This window comes from Neltuma alba, unplaced genomic scaffold (genome assembly GCF_004799145.2).
Source record: "Neltuma alba isolate B1F8T4 unplaced genomic scaffold, ASM479914v2 tig00011396_pilon, whole genome shotgun sequence".
Classification (NCBI taxonomy): domain Eukaryota; kingdom Viridiplantae; phylum Streptophyta; class Magnoliopsida; order Fabales; family Fabaceae; genus Neltuma; species Neltuma alba.
In genome coordinates, this window is record NW_021636085.1 from 802,915 (window position 1) to 823,686 (window position 20,772).

The following is a 20,772-nucleotide window of genomic DNA, read 5'->3' on the forward strand; positions in this document are numbered from 1 at the left end:
TGGAAATAACTCAGCAATGCCCCAACAGAGCAATGGTTCTCCAAATTTTGAAAACGTACGTGTTTATACTTCCCTTTGATTAAGCATACTTAAGAAACTAATGAAGTCTCTCTTACCTCATTGTCTTATCCATTTATTCCAAATAAATCAAGATATTTTTTTTATGTTGTGTTTAGATTTAATATATTACAGTTATTAATAACATCAAAGCTCAGTTTATCTTCTTTTTATTATACCTTCTCTTTTTTTTTAATGTTTAGAGTAAGGAATTATCAAAGGAGATTGCTAAAAAAAGCACCGCAAATTCGTCAAATTTTATACAGGTGTGTACATTATGCTTTTCTATGACAATAGTGAGCCATAGACCAACAAACAATTTCTCTTTTAATTAACATATGATATGCTTCTTAATTACTTTAACCATTTTAGAAACTGATATATTCATAATTTATGGGTTATGTAGAGTGCCAACGCATCAGGAAATGAAATTGTTGAAGAAAAGCTCTCTACAACTCTGTCATCTAACTCAGATGTGGTAAGGGTTATTCTCAATGAATACTTTCGCCGTTTTATATATATAGATATACTCAGTCTTTCTTTTCAGTTATATATGCAGCAATGTAGAAATGGAGATGTCTTATAATAGTAATAATTTTGTAGTATTTTCATTGAGTTTTTTCCTCAATTAATAGAAGGCTTTCTTATTGGTTAATTGAACTTCTTTAGCTACTTATTCATATTTTGTGAACTGTACAGAATACTAAGTTATCAACAAATGAAATTGTTGAAGAACAAATTCCTACTTCAAATAGAGCAGCAACTCCACCATCAAAGTCTGATAGGGTAAGAGTCTTTTCTCAACAAATGCTTTTGCACTTGTATAGTTATCAAAGTTGACGCTATGGGTAATCTAGTTAAAAACAAATTTAAGAAACAAACAGAGCCAAGTATTCAAGAAGGTATCAAAATAAGAGGAAACTAGAAAAGCATATTAAATCATGAATTCATAAGAAGTAATACGTCACAAACGACATCTGCTATTCCTTTAGAAAATAAATAGTAAGAATATAGTCCTTCCTGATATGGGTTGAGTTATCTACTTTGCTTAGGAGTTATTCGAAAAGGAATCAATGGGTGATCAACAAGCACTTGGAGAAAGTAAAAGCTCCAATGAATACCCTTCCAAAGAAACATCAAATAGAATGGCAATGATGATTCCAGAAAATTCTATTTCCGGAACGAACCCACAACTGGTAAATATTTGGTTTTCAATATATTTGCATTATTGATGCGTTATTTATTTTCTTTCAGATTGACCTTTCTATCTCTATTCTCTTTGATCTCTTCAAAATGTTCTCCAAAAAAAGCCTCAAGAAAAAACTTCAGCTCCTCACGTGGAAATGGAATCAAGGAGCTCTGCTATTACTGATCAGTGTGCACATGTAAGCCTTCATGTTATTGCATCAATTTCGGGATGGAATTTATTCTTTAAAGCTGGTATATGCCAATGGTAGAATAGAACAATTTGATAGTCAACTGGTAATTCCCGTTTTAATGAAGCAAATGGTCCGTACTTTAAATATACTGTACATTAACTTCATTACAATTTAATACATAAATAAACTAACTTCATTACAATTTAATACATAAATAAACTAACTTGTATGAACTATTATTTTCAGTATCCACTTGATTAAGAAGGTAAACAATTATTAATTGTGCTTTTATTGTTTAGACATAAATGTGTTCTGGGGCATTTTATTTTATTATATTCTATTGGTTACAATTATGGTTGCTTCATTTGATTTACTTCAACAGGATAAAATCATGGATCAACCAGAGACCTCCATTAAGAATCAAATTAAGTTTGACAGGGGAAATTGTCATCAATTTGCAGAAGATGATCTGATGAGATTATTCCAAATAATGGAGGAAGGTGCAGAATTAGAAGTTGACATGCCTTGTGGATCCAAAATTGCAGCATTTGAAAATGATAATGAGCTGAGTAAAGCTCTCACTGACTTGAGAACCTCATTGAAGATGAGTCTAAGTGAAATAGCTTGCTCTGAAGAAGGCAAACTTCGCCTTGAGAATGCTCTCAAAATCTTGTCCTCTCATTGTTTTGAAGATGGAGCTCCCTCTCATGGCCTTGAAGCCACATTTCATTCTCTACAACAAGAAATCCAAACTGTTCTATCTTCCTCCAAGCAAGCCTATGCCACCATTGACACATTCAACAAACTTGAAGAAAAAGAGAAGCTTGTCATTGAAGAACATTCAAAGAGAAAGGAAGCAGCAACTGCTCTTCTGTCTGAAATTCACAATAAAGAGAGTTTTTTGGCCGAGGCTTAGCTAAAGGAAACAGAGTTGAAGAAGATCTCAAAGTTTCAGGCTGAACTGTATAGCAAGGAAAAAGAAATTCAAAAGTGTGGGATGGAACTGTTATCTCTGAAAGAACAAAAGAAGAGTGTTTCTGACACAATGGGATTCATAAAGGAGTTTGAGGAAGTGAAGAAAGAAAGGTCTCACATGGTGGAAGAAAATATAAAAGCAAAGCAGCAGCTACAAAATATAGATGTTAAGTAGTCTTCCTGTCTATCCAACCTGAAGAAAACCACATTGTTGCTAGGAGTTCATCTTCAACAGAAGCTTTGACTGTTGGAGATTGACATTTATATTTCCTAAAATCTATTAAAAAAAAATCTACAATGTTTTGTGCTTATTGGTTGGGTCGTTACCTATATGTGCTTCTGAGTCCATACAAAACCATCCCATCTTTCTATGCTACTCGACTATATATTATTGAAAAATTGCAAGTTGGTAAACTGTTATGACTTGCTTGAAATTATAAGCATGCTTAAAGATTTCTGACCTCTGAAGAGTTACTTTTGATGGGACTATACTTAGGGGGTGTTTGGGTGATTGCCCAAACCATGGTTTGAGAAAAAATTACCCAAACACCTATCAATTTTTCAAAACCATAGTTGTATGATAAAATCATGGTTTGCCTATCAAAACCAAGGTTTTGTAATAAGCAAAAAAATTTTGCTTTTTGAGTGGTTCTCCCCCCACCCCCTACGGTAATTTTTTTTTTAGTTGAAAACAATTATTTAGTTTTCTAAAAATATAATCTTATATTTTATAATTATATATACACATATTAACAATTACCACATCCTGTTTTTAACATAAGACCTCATTTGATTTTTATTTGGTCCTAAATATAAAACCTCAATTTACTTTATTTCTCATATTTGTCTATCGTTTTTTAAGTTATAACCAATAAACTTGATTAATAGGGATATTGTAGGAAATGCAACACCTGTTTATTACAAATAACTAACTTAACTTATTTTGTTAATCTACTCAAATTAGTCAACTAACTCTTATATTTAGAACTGGATATAGTAATTAATATATATTTTTATAAATTGTTTATTATGTTGGCAAAAAAAATTAATAAATTTATTATTTTGGTCTTTAATGTAGGACCTAATTAGAGAGTTATTATTGGTCTTAAATGTAAGATTATTGTTCCGGTCATTAATGTAAAACCTAATTAGAGAGTTAATATGTAGACAAGGTCTTAATACCTTCATCAATAGAATCTTGATCTCACGTGGCTCGGCTTCGTGACTCCATAAAAGATCAAATTATTCACTATATACAAGAATAATCATGTCCTTTTTATTTTTTTTTCTTTTCAGATAATGTAATGTGTTGTTAAAAAAAACTACTTGGACAAATATATTTCGTTGCAACCTCTATTATTAAGACAATAAATATGAAATTTTTTTGTGTGGTTATTTAATTTTGTAAAAAAAAAAAAGGGATTTCATCTTTAAAATTTTTAAGAAATAATAATATTTTTTTGGCAAAGTAAATCATTTTCCTAAAAACATATTTAATTATTTTATTAATATATATACACATTAATTTTTTATTAATTATATTATTTATGTCTTATTTATTATGTTGCCAAAATATATATTATTAACAAATTTATTACTTCAAATAAACATATATTATGAAATATATCTTACATGTAATTATCATTTAAACTTATGTCCTTTTTAGTAATTTCCACATATCAAAAAGCACTTCTGACAACAATTATCCAAACACTCTCACTTTATCAGAATTACTTTTTCAGAAAATATATTCTTTCAAAATCTATTCTCTTCAGAATCTATTCTCCAGAAGCTATTCTCCAAACTATGGTTTTGCCTCATCCAAACACCCCCTTAGTTTGAGAAAAGCAGAATATTATTGCAATATCATTAGTATACTAGGAGGTGTTCAAAATGGAAGTTATAAAACCCAAACAGTACTTGTTCAGTTAAAAGTCTAACAAGCCTCCAGAATGTTCGTAGGAAAAGAATTAGATTAGAATCATGGCCCGACTCATACACATTAAGAAAAACATTATAAACAATATTTTTTTAGAAGAATACACTAACACTAATTGGAATAATCAACTATGTTACTCTTTAACAGAGGAAGTGGTTCTATAAAGCGTGAACTGAATATATACTTTAATTGAAGAAATTTTTCTTGCTAGAAGAACTTGAGGAAGGTTTCCGAATGATAAAAATGAAGTCAAATTTTGGAGTGGTAACTGAGGCCCTCTACATTATTGTCAATGGTTGGTTGCATGCCGAAAAGAATCCCAAAGAAAGAACAAAAAACTTAGCGGCGCCTAACAATTTCTATCCAATTAATTGTTAAATTGACAAATGTTTTGTGGAATGGTAACATTGTGCCACCTTTAAGTTTGCGATGCCTAATTCATCTTGAAAATAAGTTTAAATACATAATTACTTGGATTAAGATTTAATTTTGTCTTAAAAGTTGCTTGCGTAGGAATTATTGGTATCTGGAAATTTTTTACTATCAATATCACTCAATAAATATTAAAAAAGAGCTAATCCGCTGTCACCATTGAAAAACTAACATTAAGCTAACATTAATTGTTAATATTTTTAACGATATGGATAACATTACTCCTTTTCTAAGGTTCATATTGATTATTCATATTTATTTAATTTATAACACATTTTTATTCATTTTTTAATCTTCAAATCTTTTTGATAATATCATTATTCTATAAGGTTTAAAAGGTATTTTAATAATATTATATTCTTTTGTTAAGGGTGACAGGTTAGAATGACACAATCTTCCAATCCATTTCATCCAATCAACTATAAAATTTTTCATCAATTCACTTTTCATTTTGGTACTTACCAAACAGGCTTTTGACAGGAAATTTTTCAGTTTCTTCTTTTTCATTCTTGTCCATTCCAACGGATTTTTCCTATCAAACGGACCCTTAAAAAAGTGTCTTCTCTTGTCAGATTGAATAAGTAATTAAGTATTTATTTGGCAAACATGTATAATCAGGAAAAAAATTTTTAAAAAAATAAAACTATTCTCATATGTTTATATAACCGTATGTGTAAGATGTAGATAAGTGATGCTTAGATATTGGCGTACATCTTGAAGAACATGGGATCTCCGGCTTCATATGAGCGCAGAGCTCTAACATCTTGTTCCATCTTTTTCATGGCCTTCTTTTGCATGTACCCCTATCCGTACATATATGTTTATTTTTATCGTTTCTCTTGGAGTTTTAATTAATTTTTAATAATTTAAAATAAAATAATTTTATTCTCTTATGTATTTTAAAATATTATCTTTATATTCTTTAATTCTCTTATGTAATTCTTATACAATATGTGTATCCAATCAAATTGTATAAGAATTACCGTCTAAACACGACCTAACAGTAGTAAATATATAAACGATTAGCTATTGATTTATTCAGTTTCGAATTTTGGATAAATAAGATATTTAGTCAGGGCCTTCTTTTGCAAAGCCCTATCAGAAAGTGCTGAAAAAAGCTAAGGAGGAAGAATCTAATAATGCTGGCTCCGGCAGTCAAAAAGAAAGCATTGTTTTTTGTTCCCAAGTCACTTTTTAATCATCCACTTAGAGCATTCACTCTCCTTTTGATTTGGAATAAGAATCAATTTGTGCTGTCAGTCTTCAATAGTGCTCACATCCACCCACTTCCACACAAGTATTTGAGTCACAGATTAATTCATTTTGAGCAAATAGCCTCTCTCTGTTCACCAAATCGCCGCAGTTTCTGCAGTTTGGATTCCTCTCACCAATTTGTGTGGTCGATCATCATCATCAGCCCCACTAGTTTCTGTTGTTCTTCTCCTACTATCTTCTTGTTTGTGTTTGGATCGTTCCTTTTGATCCTTTCTTTCTTGTTCTTCATCTTCAACGCTCTGTTTCCTCTGCTTCTCTGTTTTTTGGGTCCTTTCTTCTTCTTCTTTGTTCGAAAATCAAAAAGGTTAAAAAAGAAAAAATTGTGTGCTCTTCATTTCAGTTCTTTTTCTTTGTATCTTAAAAAAAAAAAAAAAATTGTCCTTGATCTTCTTCGACGATCTTCTTGTTTGTGTTTGGATCCTTCCGTTTGATCGTTTCTCTCTTGTGCTTCGTCTTTAACACTTTGTTTGTCCTCCTGCTCTGTTCTTCGATCTTCTCCTTTCACATTCATCTCTACTTCCATCAATCATTCTTCTTCTTCTTGCTCTTCTTCTTCTGTGTTAAAAAAAAAAAAAAAAAACCAAAGAAAATTGCGGGCTCTTCTTTTCAGTTCTCTTTTTTTATTTGTTTTTCTTAAAGAAAAATGTGTTCTACTTGAATTATATTCCTCCTTTAATTTTTCTCTCCTGTCACTATAGTTCCTGCTGTTCTTCTGCTTCTGGTTTTTTCTAACCCCAAAAAAAAAAAAAAAAAATTGCCCTGGGTACGTATCCATCAATCGTGCGTCGCTGTTTTTCTTTCTCTTGATTTAGTGAAAATGATGTGGTCTTCTTTTCAGTTCTTTTTATTTGTTTTTCTTTAAAAAAAAAAAGGGAAAAAAATTGTGTGTTCTACTTGAATTCCTGCTTTGATTTTTTCTCTCTCCAGTTACTAAAATTTCTGCTGTTCTTCTGGTTCTGGTTTTAAAAAAAAAAAAAAAATCACCGAGGGACCTATCCATCAATCGTTGTTGTTTTTCTTTTTCTTTATTTATTATTAAAAAGGAAAAAAAAAAAAAAAAGAGGTATATCCAATTCCATCAGAAGCATCGTGCGAGCGGAGAGGCGTTGAAATCTGAGGATATATTAGAGGCGAGTATCCACTTTGAAATTTGGACATGATTATATTCAATTTTCACGTGATTATTTTTATTTTAACTTTTTATGTCATGACAGCGTAGGTTATTTCCTTAATTTTTCTCAACATTTGAATCAATATGTTGTTTTTTCATTAGAGTCAAAGCAAGAAGGAGAAGAAAAAAAAGAAGAGCCCTCTCCGATCAAAGGGCTAGAAATACCTGCACAAGAGGTACGTATACAATTTCATAACAGTGATATTGTGAGCTCTCCAAGCAGTGTGCTTTGCCCAATACTGAAGATAAGAATTAAATAATTAATTTGTAAGTATTAAAAAAATTAGATAGGGTAATTATTTATGATATACTATTGAAACAATTTTTGCAATTATTTGGGATAAAATAGATAAATATAAAAAATAAAAATAAAATAAATTGAAGTTTTATATTTGAAAGATTCAATTAATTTTTATATTAGAGATCAGGGATAATAAATTAGTAATAAAATTTAGTGAACAAATTTTATTCTACGATTAAAATTATTGATGTGATTATTCTGTTGCAAAGAATCCAATATCCATCCATAATTTATCACTAGTTCCATTACAAAATATTCAGTAATGGAAATTAGTGAGATGTAAAAGTTCATTGCTAACTTCAAAAATGACCCATTCCTATTTTGTAACCAATTTATTGAAGTAACATTTACGTCACTATTCCACCTCCAATTGTCATCGCTGAAATACTTGTCATGAAATAAAAATATTCTGTTACCAACTGCGTGACTATCTATCCTTCATCCAATGGAATCCCCTCCCTCCATCTCCCACCTTCCTTCCCTCGGTCTAGTTATGGGGACAACTAAAGGAGAAGCGGAGATTTAAAAAAAAAAAAAAAGAAGCTTTTGTTGTGACCGAGGAAAATCACTGCTAAAATTCATTGACTATCCCTCTGTTTGATGTAGATTATAGAAACTTCCCTTTTATTTTTTAAAATTGTATATAATTATCCTTTGAAATTAAAAGATACATTACACAAATTTTTTTTAATATGTTCGATATGCTATTTATATCTATCTAAACAGTAGTTGACTGTTAAATTTGGTTCTTAAAATTTTTTGGACAAAAAATACCTCTCTTTTATATAAAAATTATGTAAACATTTATACTGTTGAAAAAACTAATTTCATATACATAAGAAGTAATTTTAATACACATTTTTTTTGGGCCAAAAACAAGTCAATTTTATTAATAACCAAACAAAAGTACAAACACTAATAGCCGAAGCCAGAAAAGAAAACACTCAAAAAAACTAACATACAACCTAACACACAAAGCTTAAACCAAAACAGACCTAAAGTACAACCTACTAAAAAAAAGAAACAACACGTAACAAGAAACCACAAGAGACAAAGACTATTAACCAATACCGCACCTCTCAAACCTGCCATCATTATCTGCAGAATTTCTTACCACAGACCTCCTTCCACTCGAGTTATCACAGGCCTTGAATGATTCCCAACTCATCAAGTCATTAGCTAGAACACTAGCTAGAAGGGGTGTTGGTTGATCAACCCACCCATAAGGGCACACTCCCTTTCTACAGCCAACAGCAAGACAATCAGCTGCTACATTGCTCTTTCTAGGCATAAGAGCAATATTCACACCGTTCAAATCACTCAAAGCCTTGATTACCTCTTGCATTTCCCACCTTCCTCTCCAATCAACACAATCTGCAGATTTATTATTCCAGCACCAATAAATCTCTCCACAATCAATCTCAATCACCACTTGCGACAGATTCAAATCCTTGATAATACCAAAGCCTTCAGAACAGCCAGGACTTCGGTTAAGAAAGCAGAATTAGATTTCACTACCTCCCCAAATCCCCACATAAAACCACCAGCATGATCTCTACAAACTAACCCAATAGCTGCTGCCTCCAAAGAGCAAGAACCGTCACAGTTAATTTTCAAGACACCAAAATCTGGAGGTCTCCAACCCTTCCAACCAATCTCTTTCGTAACTGGCTCATCATCATCAACCATCCAGTCATTTGCCTTCCAAAATTCCCTCACTGCTTTTTCAGCAAGCTGCACAACCTTAATAGGATCATGTTGTTTAGCTTCAAAAACCACACTATTTCTCTCCTTCCATACCAACCAAATGATCCAAGCAACATAGGCCAGTTGAAACTCATTCAACACATTATCATCGATTAAAATTTTCTCAAACCAAAGTCCAAAACTCTGAAATCTATTACAATCTATTTTCCAGGATAAAGCAGAAGCAAACCACACACCTTGAAACCGTGAACACAAGAAAAGAGTATGTTCAATCGTTTCTACCTCTTGATTACAAATAGGACAGATCACAGAGGTGTTACAACACCTTCTTCTCACCAAAGCCTCCTTCACAGGTACAGCTCCTACCAAGCATCTCCAAGCAAAATGCGTGATTTTAGGCAAGATTTTCAATTTCCACACCTTGCCCCAGATACTATTTGGAAGAGAGAAAGTCCCACCAGCCCTACCATCCACTACAAACTTCTTCATTTTAGTCTCCATATATCCTTTTTTCACAGTGTAAAAACCATTCCTTACTTTATCCCAAACAGGATCATCTTGTTTGTGGAGACAAAAAGAATTAATACCACTGATCTTCTGCAAGGTTTCATCAGGAACCAATCCTTGCAGTTTCCTCCACTCCCACCTTCCGTTTGCAATCAATTCAGAAACAGTCCAATTTTTAACATTAGCAGAAATAGGAACCATTTCTGGCAAGCACTCTTCCATCTTAGGAATCCTTCTGTCGAGCCAAACATTAACTCTTCTTCCATTGCCTATCTTCCAAAAGACATTCTCCTTCAAAATACTTCTTCCATCCAAGATACTAGACCATAACCAGGAAGCTTTATGGCCTTCTTAGCATCCATAAAAGATGTCTTAGGAAAATACACTCCCTTCAGAACCCTTACCCATAACTCATCTTCGTTATTCAATAACCTCCAAGCTGTCTTTGCTAACAAAACATCATTCATCACCTTAAAGTCCCTAAATCCCATTCCCCTATCTCTTTTAGACTTGGTCAATAAGCTCCAAGCCTTCCAATGGATTTTGCCGCCCTCTTTGCCACCATTCCACCAAAAATTTGCAATTAATCTATCTAGTTCCTTACACATCTGCTTGGGGAATTTAAAACAATAAATGGGATATAAAGGAACAGCACTTGTCACAGCTTTGATCAATACTTCTCTTCCTGCCTGACTCAACAGCTTACTACTCCATCCTTTAATCTTTCTTCCAACCCTGTCTTTGATATAAGCAAGAGCCTGGTTTTTGGTTTTTCCCCACAAACTGGGAATTCCCAAATATTTCCCTGGCTCTTCAGCATCATTGATTCCCAAGATGTCACAAACTCTCCTCCTCACATCACCAGGTGAGTTTTTTGAGAACACCAAGCCAGACTTAGATAAATTGGCTTGCTGTCCAGAGACAGTACAATAGTCTTTCAGAATCTGAGCTAGTCTTTTACAATAACATTCCTTACCATTCATAAAGAAGAGCACATCATCAGCAAAAAAGTTGTGAGTCAGCACAGGGCAACTATTAGACAGCTTAATACCTCTCAGCAGACCCATCTCAACATTTTTCCTGATCATGCAAGATAAAACTTCCACAACCAAAATAAAAATATAAGGGGAAAGAGGGTCACCCTGTCTCAAACCCCTTCCAGGACTAATCACCGCTGCTCTCCTACCAGAAAGACAAAGATTCAGCTTAACAGAAGAGATACACTTTATCACTAGACTGATCCATGAACTACAGAATCCAAGCTTAACAAGGGTGGCTTCCATAAAGTCCCATTCCACTCTATCATAAGCCTTACTCATATCCATTTTTGAAGCAAAATCACACCTAATACCCTTCCTTCTTCTTCTCAAATAATGAAAAATTTCATGAGCAACAATCACATTGTCATGGATGAGCCTTCCTGGAACAAGAGCTCCTTGATTACTAGAGATGCAGCGATTTAACCAGGGTTTCAATCTATTTGCAAGCACTTTAGAAATCACCTTGTAAATGAAATTGCAAAGACCAATAGGTCTAAATTGACTCACTTCTTCAGGCCTATCAACCTTAGGAATAAGAGTCATATTAGTTTCATTAATGGTAGCAATATCACCCTTACCTTCAAAGAAGTCTTTCACCATTACCCAGACCTCTTCCTTTACAATCTCCCAAGAGCACTAGTAAAATTTACTACTAAATCCATCAGGCCCTGGAGCCTTATTACCCCCCAACTGAAAAACAGCTTCATAAACTTCTCTTCTAGCTACAGTTGCCATTAAACTCACATTTACCTCATCATCAATACACTTATCTACAAAACACAACACATCATCAAAATATCGTGGTTCAAAAGGTCTGAACAAGTCCATATAAAACTTGGTGAAGCATTATGCAATCCATGCTTCTTCTTCCAACCACACTCCATTAGAACTCTTGATTTTCATAATAGCATCTCCTCTGAATGGTAGATAAGTGGAAAAATCTTGAGTTAGAGTCCCCAACCTGTAACCAAGAGACTCTAGATTTGTGCCACCAGTACATTTCTTCATTCTTCCAGCTCCTCTCCAAACTATCTTCAATCTCATCCACCATCTTCCTCACCTCATTAGTAAAATTCCCTTTATAGCATTTCGAGAGCTTATTCATCAAATTCTCAATAAGCCTCTTATTATTCGGGAAAACCACTTTACTCCAAGCAATTAATTCCCTTTTACAATGATTCAATCTTCTAACTACTTCCTTCACACTATCATCTAGTCTACCCCAACTATTTAACCACCCTTTTCTAACAATCTCATTGTAATCAGAGTGTATAGTCCACAATTGTTCAAATTTGAAAGACCAAGGGGTCTTTATAGCCTCATAACAGAGATTAATCAGTAGAGGACAATGATCTGAGCCCACTGGTTCCAAATGAAAAACCTGGGCCCGTGGGAAAGCTTCTCTAAAGTCAACATTGCATAAAGCCCTATCAATCCTTTCTTTAATATGATCTTCCTCCATCCGCTTATTACACTATGTAAATTGAAGACCCTTAAAGCCCATATCCATAAGTTCACATTCTGCAACAGCATTTTGGAAATTAAGGATCTTTTGAACTGCCTTAGGTCTCCCACCTTTGTTTTCTCTCTGAGACATAACATCATTAAAGTCTCCTGTACAAAGCCAAGTACCATCAACTTCACTTGCAAACTCTTTAATCTTATTCCAGACCATTCTTCTTCCTTTCTCCATAGTTGACCCATACACGAATGTCACAAAATCTGGAACCTCAACGTTATTTGAATTAACCTTCACATGCACCAGGTTACTTGAAACAAATAGTAATTCCAGATTTATGTAATTAGACCACCAAACACAAATACCTCCACTCTTTCCAACAGGCTCCACTTCAAAACCACAATCAAACCCACAACTTCTTCTTACCCTGTCCACCTTTTGCTTTTTTTGTTTGGTTTCTAAAATGCAAACTAAATGAGGTTTTTGGTTTTTAACCATATTTTTCAAGCTTTGAATTTTCAAGGGAACCCCTAACCCTGGACAATTCCATACTAGCATCCTCATGGCTCCTTGGTAACTATTTTTGGCCAGTCACCAAAACCACTAGCAGCAATAACATCCTCCTTGATAGTAACTCCAGACCCATTCCTCAAACAACTCTTTCCAACAATCTTCACTGACCTACTCTTCTTCTTCAACATTCTAATATTCCTTCTTTCCACCTTACCATGGGAGAACTAAATAACTTGTTCAGGAACCACTGCTAATTCATCAAAGCACAGCTTTCTCCTTTTCATCATAGAAGACTCCTCCAACTCGCCACCCTCCCTTTTTAATTTCACCTTACCCAAGCTACTCACCACTTCAGACATAGGTGAAATGCTGCCAAATAAAACCAGCGCCTTGGAGAGATCCTCAACATTTTTCTTAGGAGAATTAACTACTAATTTCTTCTCCCTATCCACAGTCAAGTCCACAGTAGCCTGCAAACTACTCCCTCCACTCAATTCAGCCTCATCACTATCCAGCTTCGTCTTTCTAGCTTCAGTAATCACCTCCTTAAAAGAAGAAAGTGATTTAACTTCACCTTCCTTTCTTGCACATTCCTTCCTCCCCCCATTAGACACCTGGACTTGCTTAACAACAATGCCTTTTGTTTCCTCATCCTTCTTCACACTATCTGACTTGTTATCTAAAACCACTTTTCCAGCATTCATTATAAGTGGCTTAGCATTCTTCCTATTCCTCCACCACTCTTTCAACTCCTCCCAGCCATTCTTACATACTCTGACTGCATTCTCATTCCATCGAACAGCTGGCGTACTAAGCCAACTCCCATATTCAGCTTCCACTCTTCCGTCTCCGTCATTTCTGAATTGACAACTTCTTAAATCATGACCGATACGGCCACAAGCAAAGCAAAAGATATGTAGTCTCTCATAACGAACTTTAATCCAAGTAGGTTTTTTATTTTTTTCTTGGTGCTGACATACCAGACACTAAAGGCTTCCTTAGATCCACCAAAACTCTCACTCAGAGAAAGCTTCTCGAGAGTAAACCTTCAGATCTTGGATCCTCAACCAACAAAGCATCACCAACCAATCCTCCGAGTTTCTTAGCATTCTCAATGTCCATTGCAGCGAATGGAATATCATGAAACTGAATCCAAAAGGTACAGTAATTAAAATCAACTTCACTAAAAACCATCTCCTCATCCCAACATTGAACATTCAACAGTAATCCATTGATCGACCAGGGACGACCACGCAAAATCCTCAAATAATCTTCTCTTCGTCTGAATTCAAATATAAACGCCTTTCGCTCCACCTCTACAATCTCTAGATCTTCATGCTTCAGCAGATTCCAACCTTTCCGAATCATCTGTATCATAGTCGTAGAGTTCATGTTCTTATCAGAGATTATCTTCCTTGCTAGTGTACCTCCAGCTAGGCCTCTATCCTCCTTACTACGATAGATCAAATTCACCTCCAGGTCCTCCATTCCTCTGCTGGAGCACTCTTCATCACTCTTCCTGTTACTCCCCATCCTTCTATCTAGGGGTGTTCACGGGACGGATCGGGACCGGGACAGGCCCGTCCCGGTTCCGTCCCGATGAACAGTAACGGGACAGATTTTCTGTCCGGTGTCCCGGCCCGTCCCGGGGTTGTCCCGGTCCCGGTCGGGACGAGACGGATCCGGGACGGGACCGGGACGTCCCGAAATAATTTTATTTTTAATTTTTTTAATTTTTTTTAAAAAAATCTAATTTTTTTAATTATATTTTTTTGAGCTTAAATCTTATAAAAACATCTTTTTTATTTGTTTGGGCACTCTTAAACAAAAGTTCAAAATATTACATATAATAGTTATTAAAAACTCTAAACAAAAGCTTTTAACACAATAAAAACTTGCTAAAAATTCTAATCATCAATAATCTCAAATCATTAACAAATATAAAAACTCTAAATAAATATATCTATAGTTCCATACAATAGTCTCAAATCTTAAAAAAATATGAAAAAAATGATATTATATAAAAAATTTAAAAAATTAATTTTTTTTTTTTAAAAAGGAACCGGGACGGGACCGGGACGGGACGACCCCGTCCCGTGTCCCGTCCCGTCCCGGTCCCTTTTTTGTCCCGTCCCGGTTTGTCCCGTCCCGAAAAATTTCGGGACGGATCCGTCCCGTCCCAATAAGACCGGGACCGGAACGGGCCGACCGGGACGGGCCGGCCTTGAACACCCCTACTTCTATCCTTCTAACTACGATAAACCTCACACTTCCCCTGTTGCAAAGAGCAAATAGGGAAACACTCTGTACTTCTCCCGTCGCAGTAGGTGACGAGACACACAATTCTCCCTCCTCACCGCCACAGTGAACGACGGCGCAAGAAGCTACAGAAATTCGACGATAATCGTCGTAGCTAGGGGTGCTCACGGGACGGGACGGGACCGGGACAGGCCCGTCCCGGTCCCGTCCCGGTGAACAGGGACGGGACAGGGTTTTAGTCCCGTGTCCCGTCCCGTCCCGGTTTTGTCCCGGTCCCGTCGGGACCGGGACGGAACCGGGACGGGACGGGACGTCCCGTTCCCCTCCCCCTTTTTTTAAAAAAAAAACTATAATTTTTTATATGAAATTTTTTTATATTATAATGCTTATTTTTTGTTAGGCTTCTAAAGATAAAAACATTATAAAAAATATTATGTAGAAAACTCAATTATATAGTATAAAAAAGGTGTAAAAACAATACTGTAAAAAAAATACGATAAAAAAACACTATATAATGGCTTTATGAATTATTTTATTGAGGAAGGAGATATTGTTGAGATAATATTACAACTTAAGAGTTAAAAATCACTATAAAAATAATTATTATTATTAATAAGTAAATTGAATAATCTAATAATAATTATTAATAAATAATTTTTTAAAAAAAAAATATCCCGGGACGGGACGGGACGGGACAACCCCGTCCCGCGTCCCGTCCCGTCCCGGTCACTGTCCCGTCCCGTCCCGTACTTGTCCCGTCTCGAAATTTTTTTTGTCCCGTCCCGTCCCGTCCCAAACTCACCGGAACCGGGACGGGACGACCGGGACGGGACAAATTGAACACCCCTAGTCGTAGCAAACTCTCACATGGAGAGAGAAAAGCTCTCACTCGGGAGAGAAAAATCTGTTCCACCAACAGCGATATTGAGAGTAATACAAATTTTTTCAAACTCTCAAATATGATATAAAATTAATTAAATTTGATTATATTATAAACTTTTTTAATTTTAATTTTTCATCAGACTTATTGAAACTTATTTATTTATCTTTCTTTTAAATGGTTAAAAATATGTCAAACACGTATTTCTTCATCATATAATACAAACGGTACAAGTTCAAGAAATTACATAAATTATTTAAATTTGTAATTGAAAATTTTTAAGTAAATTTTTTGTTCTAACATTTATAAATATATTTAGTCAATTATATATTTATTTAAAAACTAAAAATAACATTCAGGAAAATCAAATTATTTACAATGACATTCTATAGTTGCCGCTTATGATAAGCAGATTTATGGTTTTTGGGTTCTCCAATTTTTGATTTGTGGTCTTTAACAATAAGCTCTGATATTTGCTAACTTCATAAATTTATTAACTAAGGTAGATGTTTATATTACTAGATATTTCCATTTAAACATACTATAGACTCACAAAAGAAAACACACACACACATATATATTATATATGTATATATATTCTTCACCAAGCTGGTTTCTCCTTAGTATCTTTCGATAGTGTCCTTTATGGGTGGGAATAGGTTTTTCAGTCGTGTTGGACAAAAGTAAAGCAAAGAAAACGAGCTAAACCCGTCAGGCTGGTTTGTTTAAGCCTTTTTAAATCGAGGACTGTACTTATATTTTAGAGTCTTGAAAAGGAAGTCGGACTTAAAAGGGCCAGCTCTGTAAGGCTGAAAAATAAACAGGGTGGCCCTGTAGTGTTGCAAGTCGACCTGTTTAAGCCCACCAACAATTTTTTTTAAATTTTTATATTTTCTTAACTTAAAAAGAAAACCCTAATATTTTACACATAACACACTTTTAGTTTTACTTACCCCAGCAGCTCACACATACAACATTAAAAAAAAAAAAAAAGAATCATTATAGTTGTTGGAAAAATAACAAAAAACATGAAAATTACAAAATTTGAAACTAGTTATTTTTTTAAAAAAAAATTCTTATTTATAAGTTGTTAAAACCTGTTAAAATATTGTACATGTAATTTTTACGGTCTTTATTTGTTATTATCCCATATTTTTTATGCTTAAAATAGAATTAATTAAAGAATCTTTTGAATTAAAATAAAGATCTATATCATTTTTATAGTTAGAAACAAATTTAGAACTAGAGATGATAGACTCTTTTTTTTTTTGTCGGTAGGACAAATGATTATTCTTTATGTATATTATGTTTGTTAATTAAACTTTTTGTTAATTATTTATAATTAAACCAGATCATCCGTAATGTAATTATTTAAATTTAGTGCTTATTTAGTTGTTTATGTTTGTCCTCTATTTAATTTGTTTATTCAATAAACTCTATTACACTGTGATAAATGTTTAAACATAATGATGTATGTTTGTGACTTAATTTTATTTGTATTTATATTTTTTATTAGTAATTCTATTGTTTTATTTTTATCATTTTGATAAAATATGCAAAAAAAATTATTTTTATCATTAGTTGTTTATGTTTGTCCTCTATTTAATTTGTTTATTCAATAAACTCTATTACACTGTGATAAATGTTTAAACATAATGATGTTTATGTTTGTGACTTAATTTTATTTGTATTTATATTTTTTATTAGTAATTCTATTGTTTTATTTTTATCATTTTGATAAAATATGCAAAAAAAATTATATTTTAGTTAAACGAGTCAAAGAGCCGACTCGAGCCTATCATCTCACGGGTCGGGTTTTTAAAAAATACTCCCTCCGTTCCTTATTATAAGAGACATTTGATGCTTGGCATGTTCCTATATATAAGAGACACTTACAAGTTGTCTTTACTTTTTTGTGTTGATTTACTATTTTACCCATATTTATTATCTCCAACTCACATTCTCTTTCCTTCTCACTTCTCTTTCTTTTAATAATTTAATTGTTCTCTCTCATGCTCTCTCTCCTTATTAATGAGGGCATTTTTGGAAAAAAATTATACTTTTTACACATTAATTGTTCTTAACTAATTTTAACTGTTTTTTTGATCAACGTACTTCGGTTATTTGTCTCTTATAATAAGAAACGGAGGGAGTAGTTTATTTCTGGGATTTGAGCCAGCCCTGTAGTAGGAAAAAAAAAAAGGTGATTCAATGATCATCTAGTAAGTAATAGAGTTGCTTCCCAGGACATTGATATAGAGGATCCGAATGGCTTTTTCAAGTACGGAATAAATAGTGCCATGTCTGAAGAGGTTTCTACATAGTCTACTCGATCATCCTTGGTTTTTCTTCTTCCATTTACACATTACTGTTGATGGCCTTCCGTTTTTTCATTGTCTCATAATAAGGTTGGTTCATTGTCCATGCTCCTGGTTAGGAAATGTGGTTATCATGGTTCCTAGTCCTTGCTTCTGGTAGGTTCCAAAGGCTTCTCTGAAGGTGCGAGCTCCGCACTTCCTCCTCTTTTTTTTTTTTTTTTTTTTTGTGAGGCTACTTTACCACCTCAACTAACACCTTATTAGTCGGTTTGGTGTTTTTTATTTTCCAGTGTCTTGCAATAGTTGTGAAATGCTATGTCGCTTAACACCCGACATGCACCCTCGGTCAGATGTTTCACTTGAATTAACTTCCTAATTAAAAGGACAACGAGGTACAAGTTAAGCTACCCTCGCTATCCTTACACACCGAAATGGGCCCACAGCCAGATATCTCATGGCAAAATGGTCCCCAAATTTCAGTTCCATCAATTGTGGGATGGAACCCAGTTCGATTATTTCTTATGGAATTGAGTTTCATGAGGAAGTGAGATCCACACTACTGGACACACCAAAATATGAATTCCACCTCCCTCCCTTACACACTACTGGAAGTGAGATCCAATCCTTACACACACGTTTTTTATATATTTAAAACTTTTTTCATTCATTCAATTGTAAGTTTAACTTGTAAATTTTTATTTTGACTAAAATACCCCTTTAATATAAGAATTATCTAAATATTCAGATTTGTAAAAAATAATTTTCTTACATATTTTTTCAAATATATTAATACGTTATAAAATTTCTTAATTTTCATTATCTATTAAAACTTCTTTATTTAAATTTTTTAAATGACTAAAAAATATTTCACTAGCTAAATAATATTTATTAAACTTTTCTTCCTTTTTTTTGTATCATCGTTTTGTGTTTTAATTAATAAAGTTCTCCTTTTTTTTTAAAGTAGACAAAGTCTCCTTTATTATACAAACATATATCTTCTTATATTTATTTTTATATTTTTAATTTTCCTCATCTTTTTGTTTCAAATCTATATTGACTTCAGATTTTGCCCAAATTTTCTCTTCAGTTTCGCTTCTACCCTTAACCCCCCCCCCCGGCCGGCGCGCACACACACACACACACAATATTTTCACTCCTTCCGTGTCATATACTTCACTTTTGGGTTGTTAATTGATTGATGATTCGATGAAGTTTTTTTTTTAATCAACGTACCAATATTAAGATTACTTTCTCCGAACTTTTTTAATAAGCTATGGTTTTTTTTTGGTAAATTATATTTTGGAGATGTTTGAAACATGTGCGTTTAACGCATTTTTTTATTCTTACTTTTTGATTAATTATATGTCTTTTCATATCTTTTTCCTACTCATTCTCTCATTTCTTTTCCACTCACCCTCTCTTTAAATAAAGGGTATATTTAAAAAATAAGTATGTATTTATTGATTTTAACTAATTGGTGTTCTTTTTCATGTTTGTTCAGTCGAGTTTGCAGTTGTGTGTGTGTGTGTGTTTTTTTTTTTTTTTTTGGGTACGGTCTTTATTTCTCTACGTCCTGTGGATATTGCTCTTTCATGGGTATCTTATCAGATACTTGCTCAAGCACTAGATTTGCCCTATGCTTATTGGCACGTCTCTACTTTAATTTACCTTTCATGCCAAAACCTTGTTCTCTGGTACCCCACGGGGTACCCATGCCCAAGCTTCGACGTGTAGTGGCATAATTCGTTGGCTTCTGCTTTTCACAATAGTAAGTGCAAAGGATGCTTATGGTTATTTGGACTCTTTGGGTGTCACAAATGGTAGTGTTTTAGCTAGTGTGACATGCAGCTCGTACTTTGGTTCGAGATTTCCTTGCTGATTTTGCATTATGAGGTCAATGTTACAGGATGTATTGTTGCTTTTTTTTTTTATTTTTTTGTATTTTTTGCTGTTTGTTTTTTGTCTTGCTGGTTGTTGATTTGTCTGTCCCCCCCCCCCCACAAAAAATATTTCAAATGTTTTTGGGTTGATCTTTTCCTTTGGTTTGTTTGGGCTCTGCTCAAACTGACCAAATATAGTAAATAACTGGCCTTTTTTAATGTAATCATTTTACTTATGTTGAATAATTATTTACTTATTTATGGCTTATAAAAAGGATGGGAGGGAATAAATTGTTGAAAGAGTGAGTTCCTTATATTCGTAAATCATACCTTTTATTTGTGAGGCGCTTGAGCTCATAAAATTCTGTGTAGAATGGATTGTGAGGTTAACTTCCTCAACGTTGCGAAATTTTGTGCACAATATAAATAGTGCGATTTTGATTGCTATGATTTGTTTTTTATGCCAGTGAAATCTCAATATAAATAGTGAGATTTTGATTGCTATGACTTTTTTTTGTGCCGGTGAAATCTTGGATTATAGTTGGTATCACGATATGGAATTTTTGGAAAAATAAGTTGCTAATTCTCAAAGATCAACTTTAAAATTATTTATAACGCTTTCTGGGAAACAAACTAGATAATTTTAATAGTTATTTTCTCTTTTATTTCCTTAAAATTTC

General features: G+C 33.7%; 2 protein-coding genes across 2 annotated transcripts; both read right to left on the reverse strand.

Annotated features, from left to right (window-relative positions):
* Window positions 1-8,972: 8,972 nt before the first annotated feature.
* LOC114712741 (uncharacterized) lies at window positions 8,973-9,965 on the reverse strand. The gene has a single exon (XM_028897285.1). The coding sequence runs from the start codon at window positions 9,963-9,965 to the stop codon at window positions 8,973-8,975; it is 993 nt and encodes a 330-aa protein (XP_028753118.1).
* A 3,728-nt stretch (window positions 9,966-13,693) lies between these two features.
* LOC114712822 (uncharacterized) lies at window positions 13,694-15,095 on the reverse strand. The gene is made up of 2 exons (XM_028897371.1): window positions 14,994-15,095; window positions 13,694-14,289 (listed from the first exon to the last, which is right to left on the reverse strand). The coding sequence occupies exon 2, from the start codon at window positions 14,286-14,288 to the stop codon at window positions 13,776-13,778; it is 513 nt and encodes a 170-aa protein (XP_028753204.1). The 5' UTR covers window position 14,289; window positions 14,994-15,095; the 3' UTR covers window positions 13,694-13,775.
* Between the last annotated feature and the right edge of the window lie 5,677 nt (window positions 15,096-20,772).

Bases quoted from the DNA above. Each gene is read 5' to 3' on its own strand.
- LOC114712741 (XM_028897285.1), bottom strand. From the start codon at position 9,965: ATGGAAGAGTGCTTGCCAGAAATGGTTCCTATTTCTGCTAATGTTAAA.
- LOC114712822 (XM_028897371.1), bottom strand. From the start codon at position 14,288: ATGGGGAGTAACAGGAAGAGTGATGAAGAGTGCTCCAGCAGAGGAATG.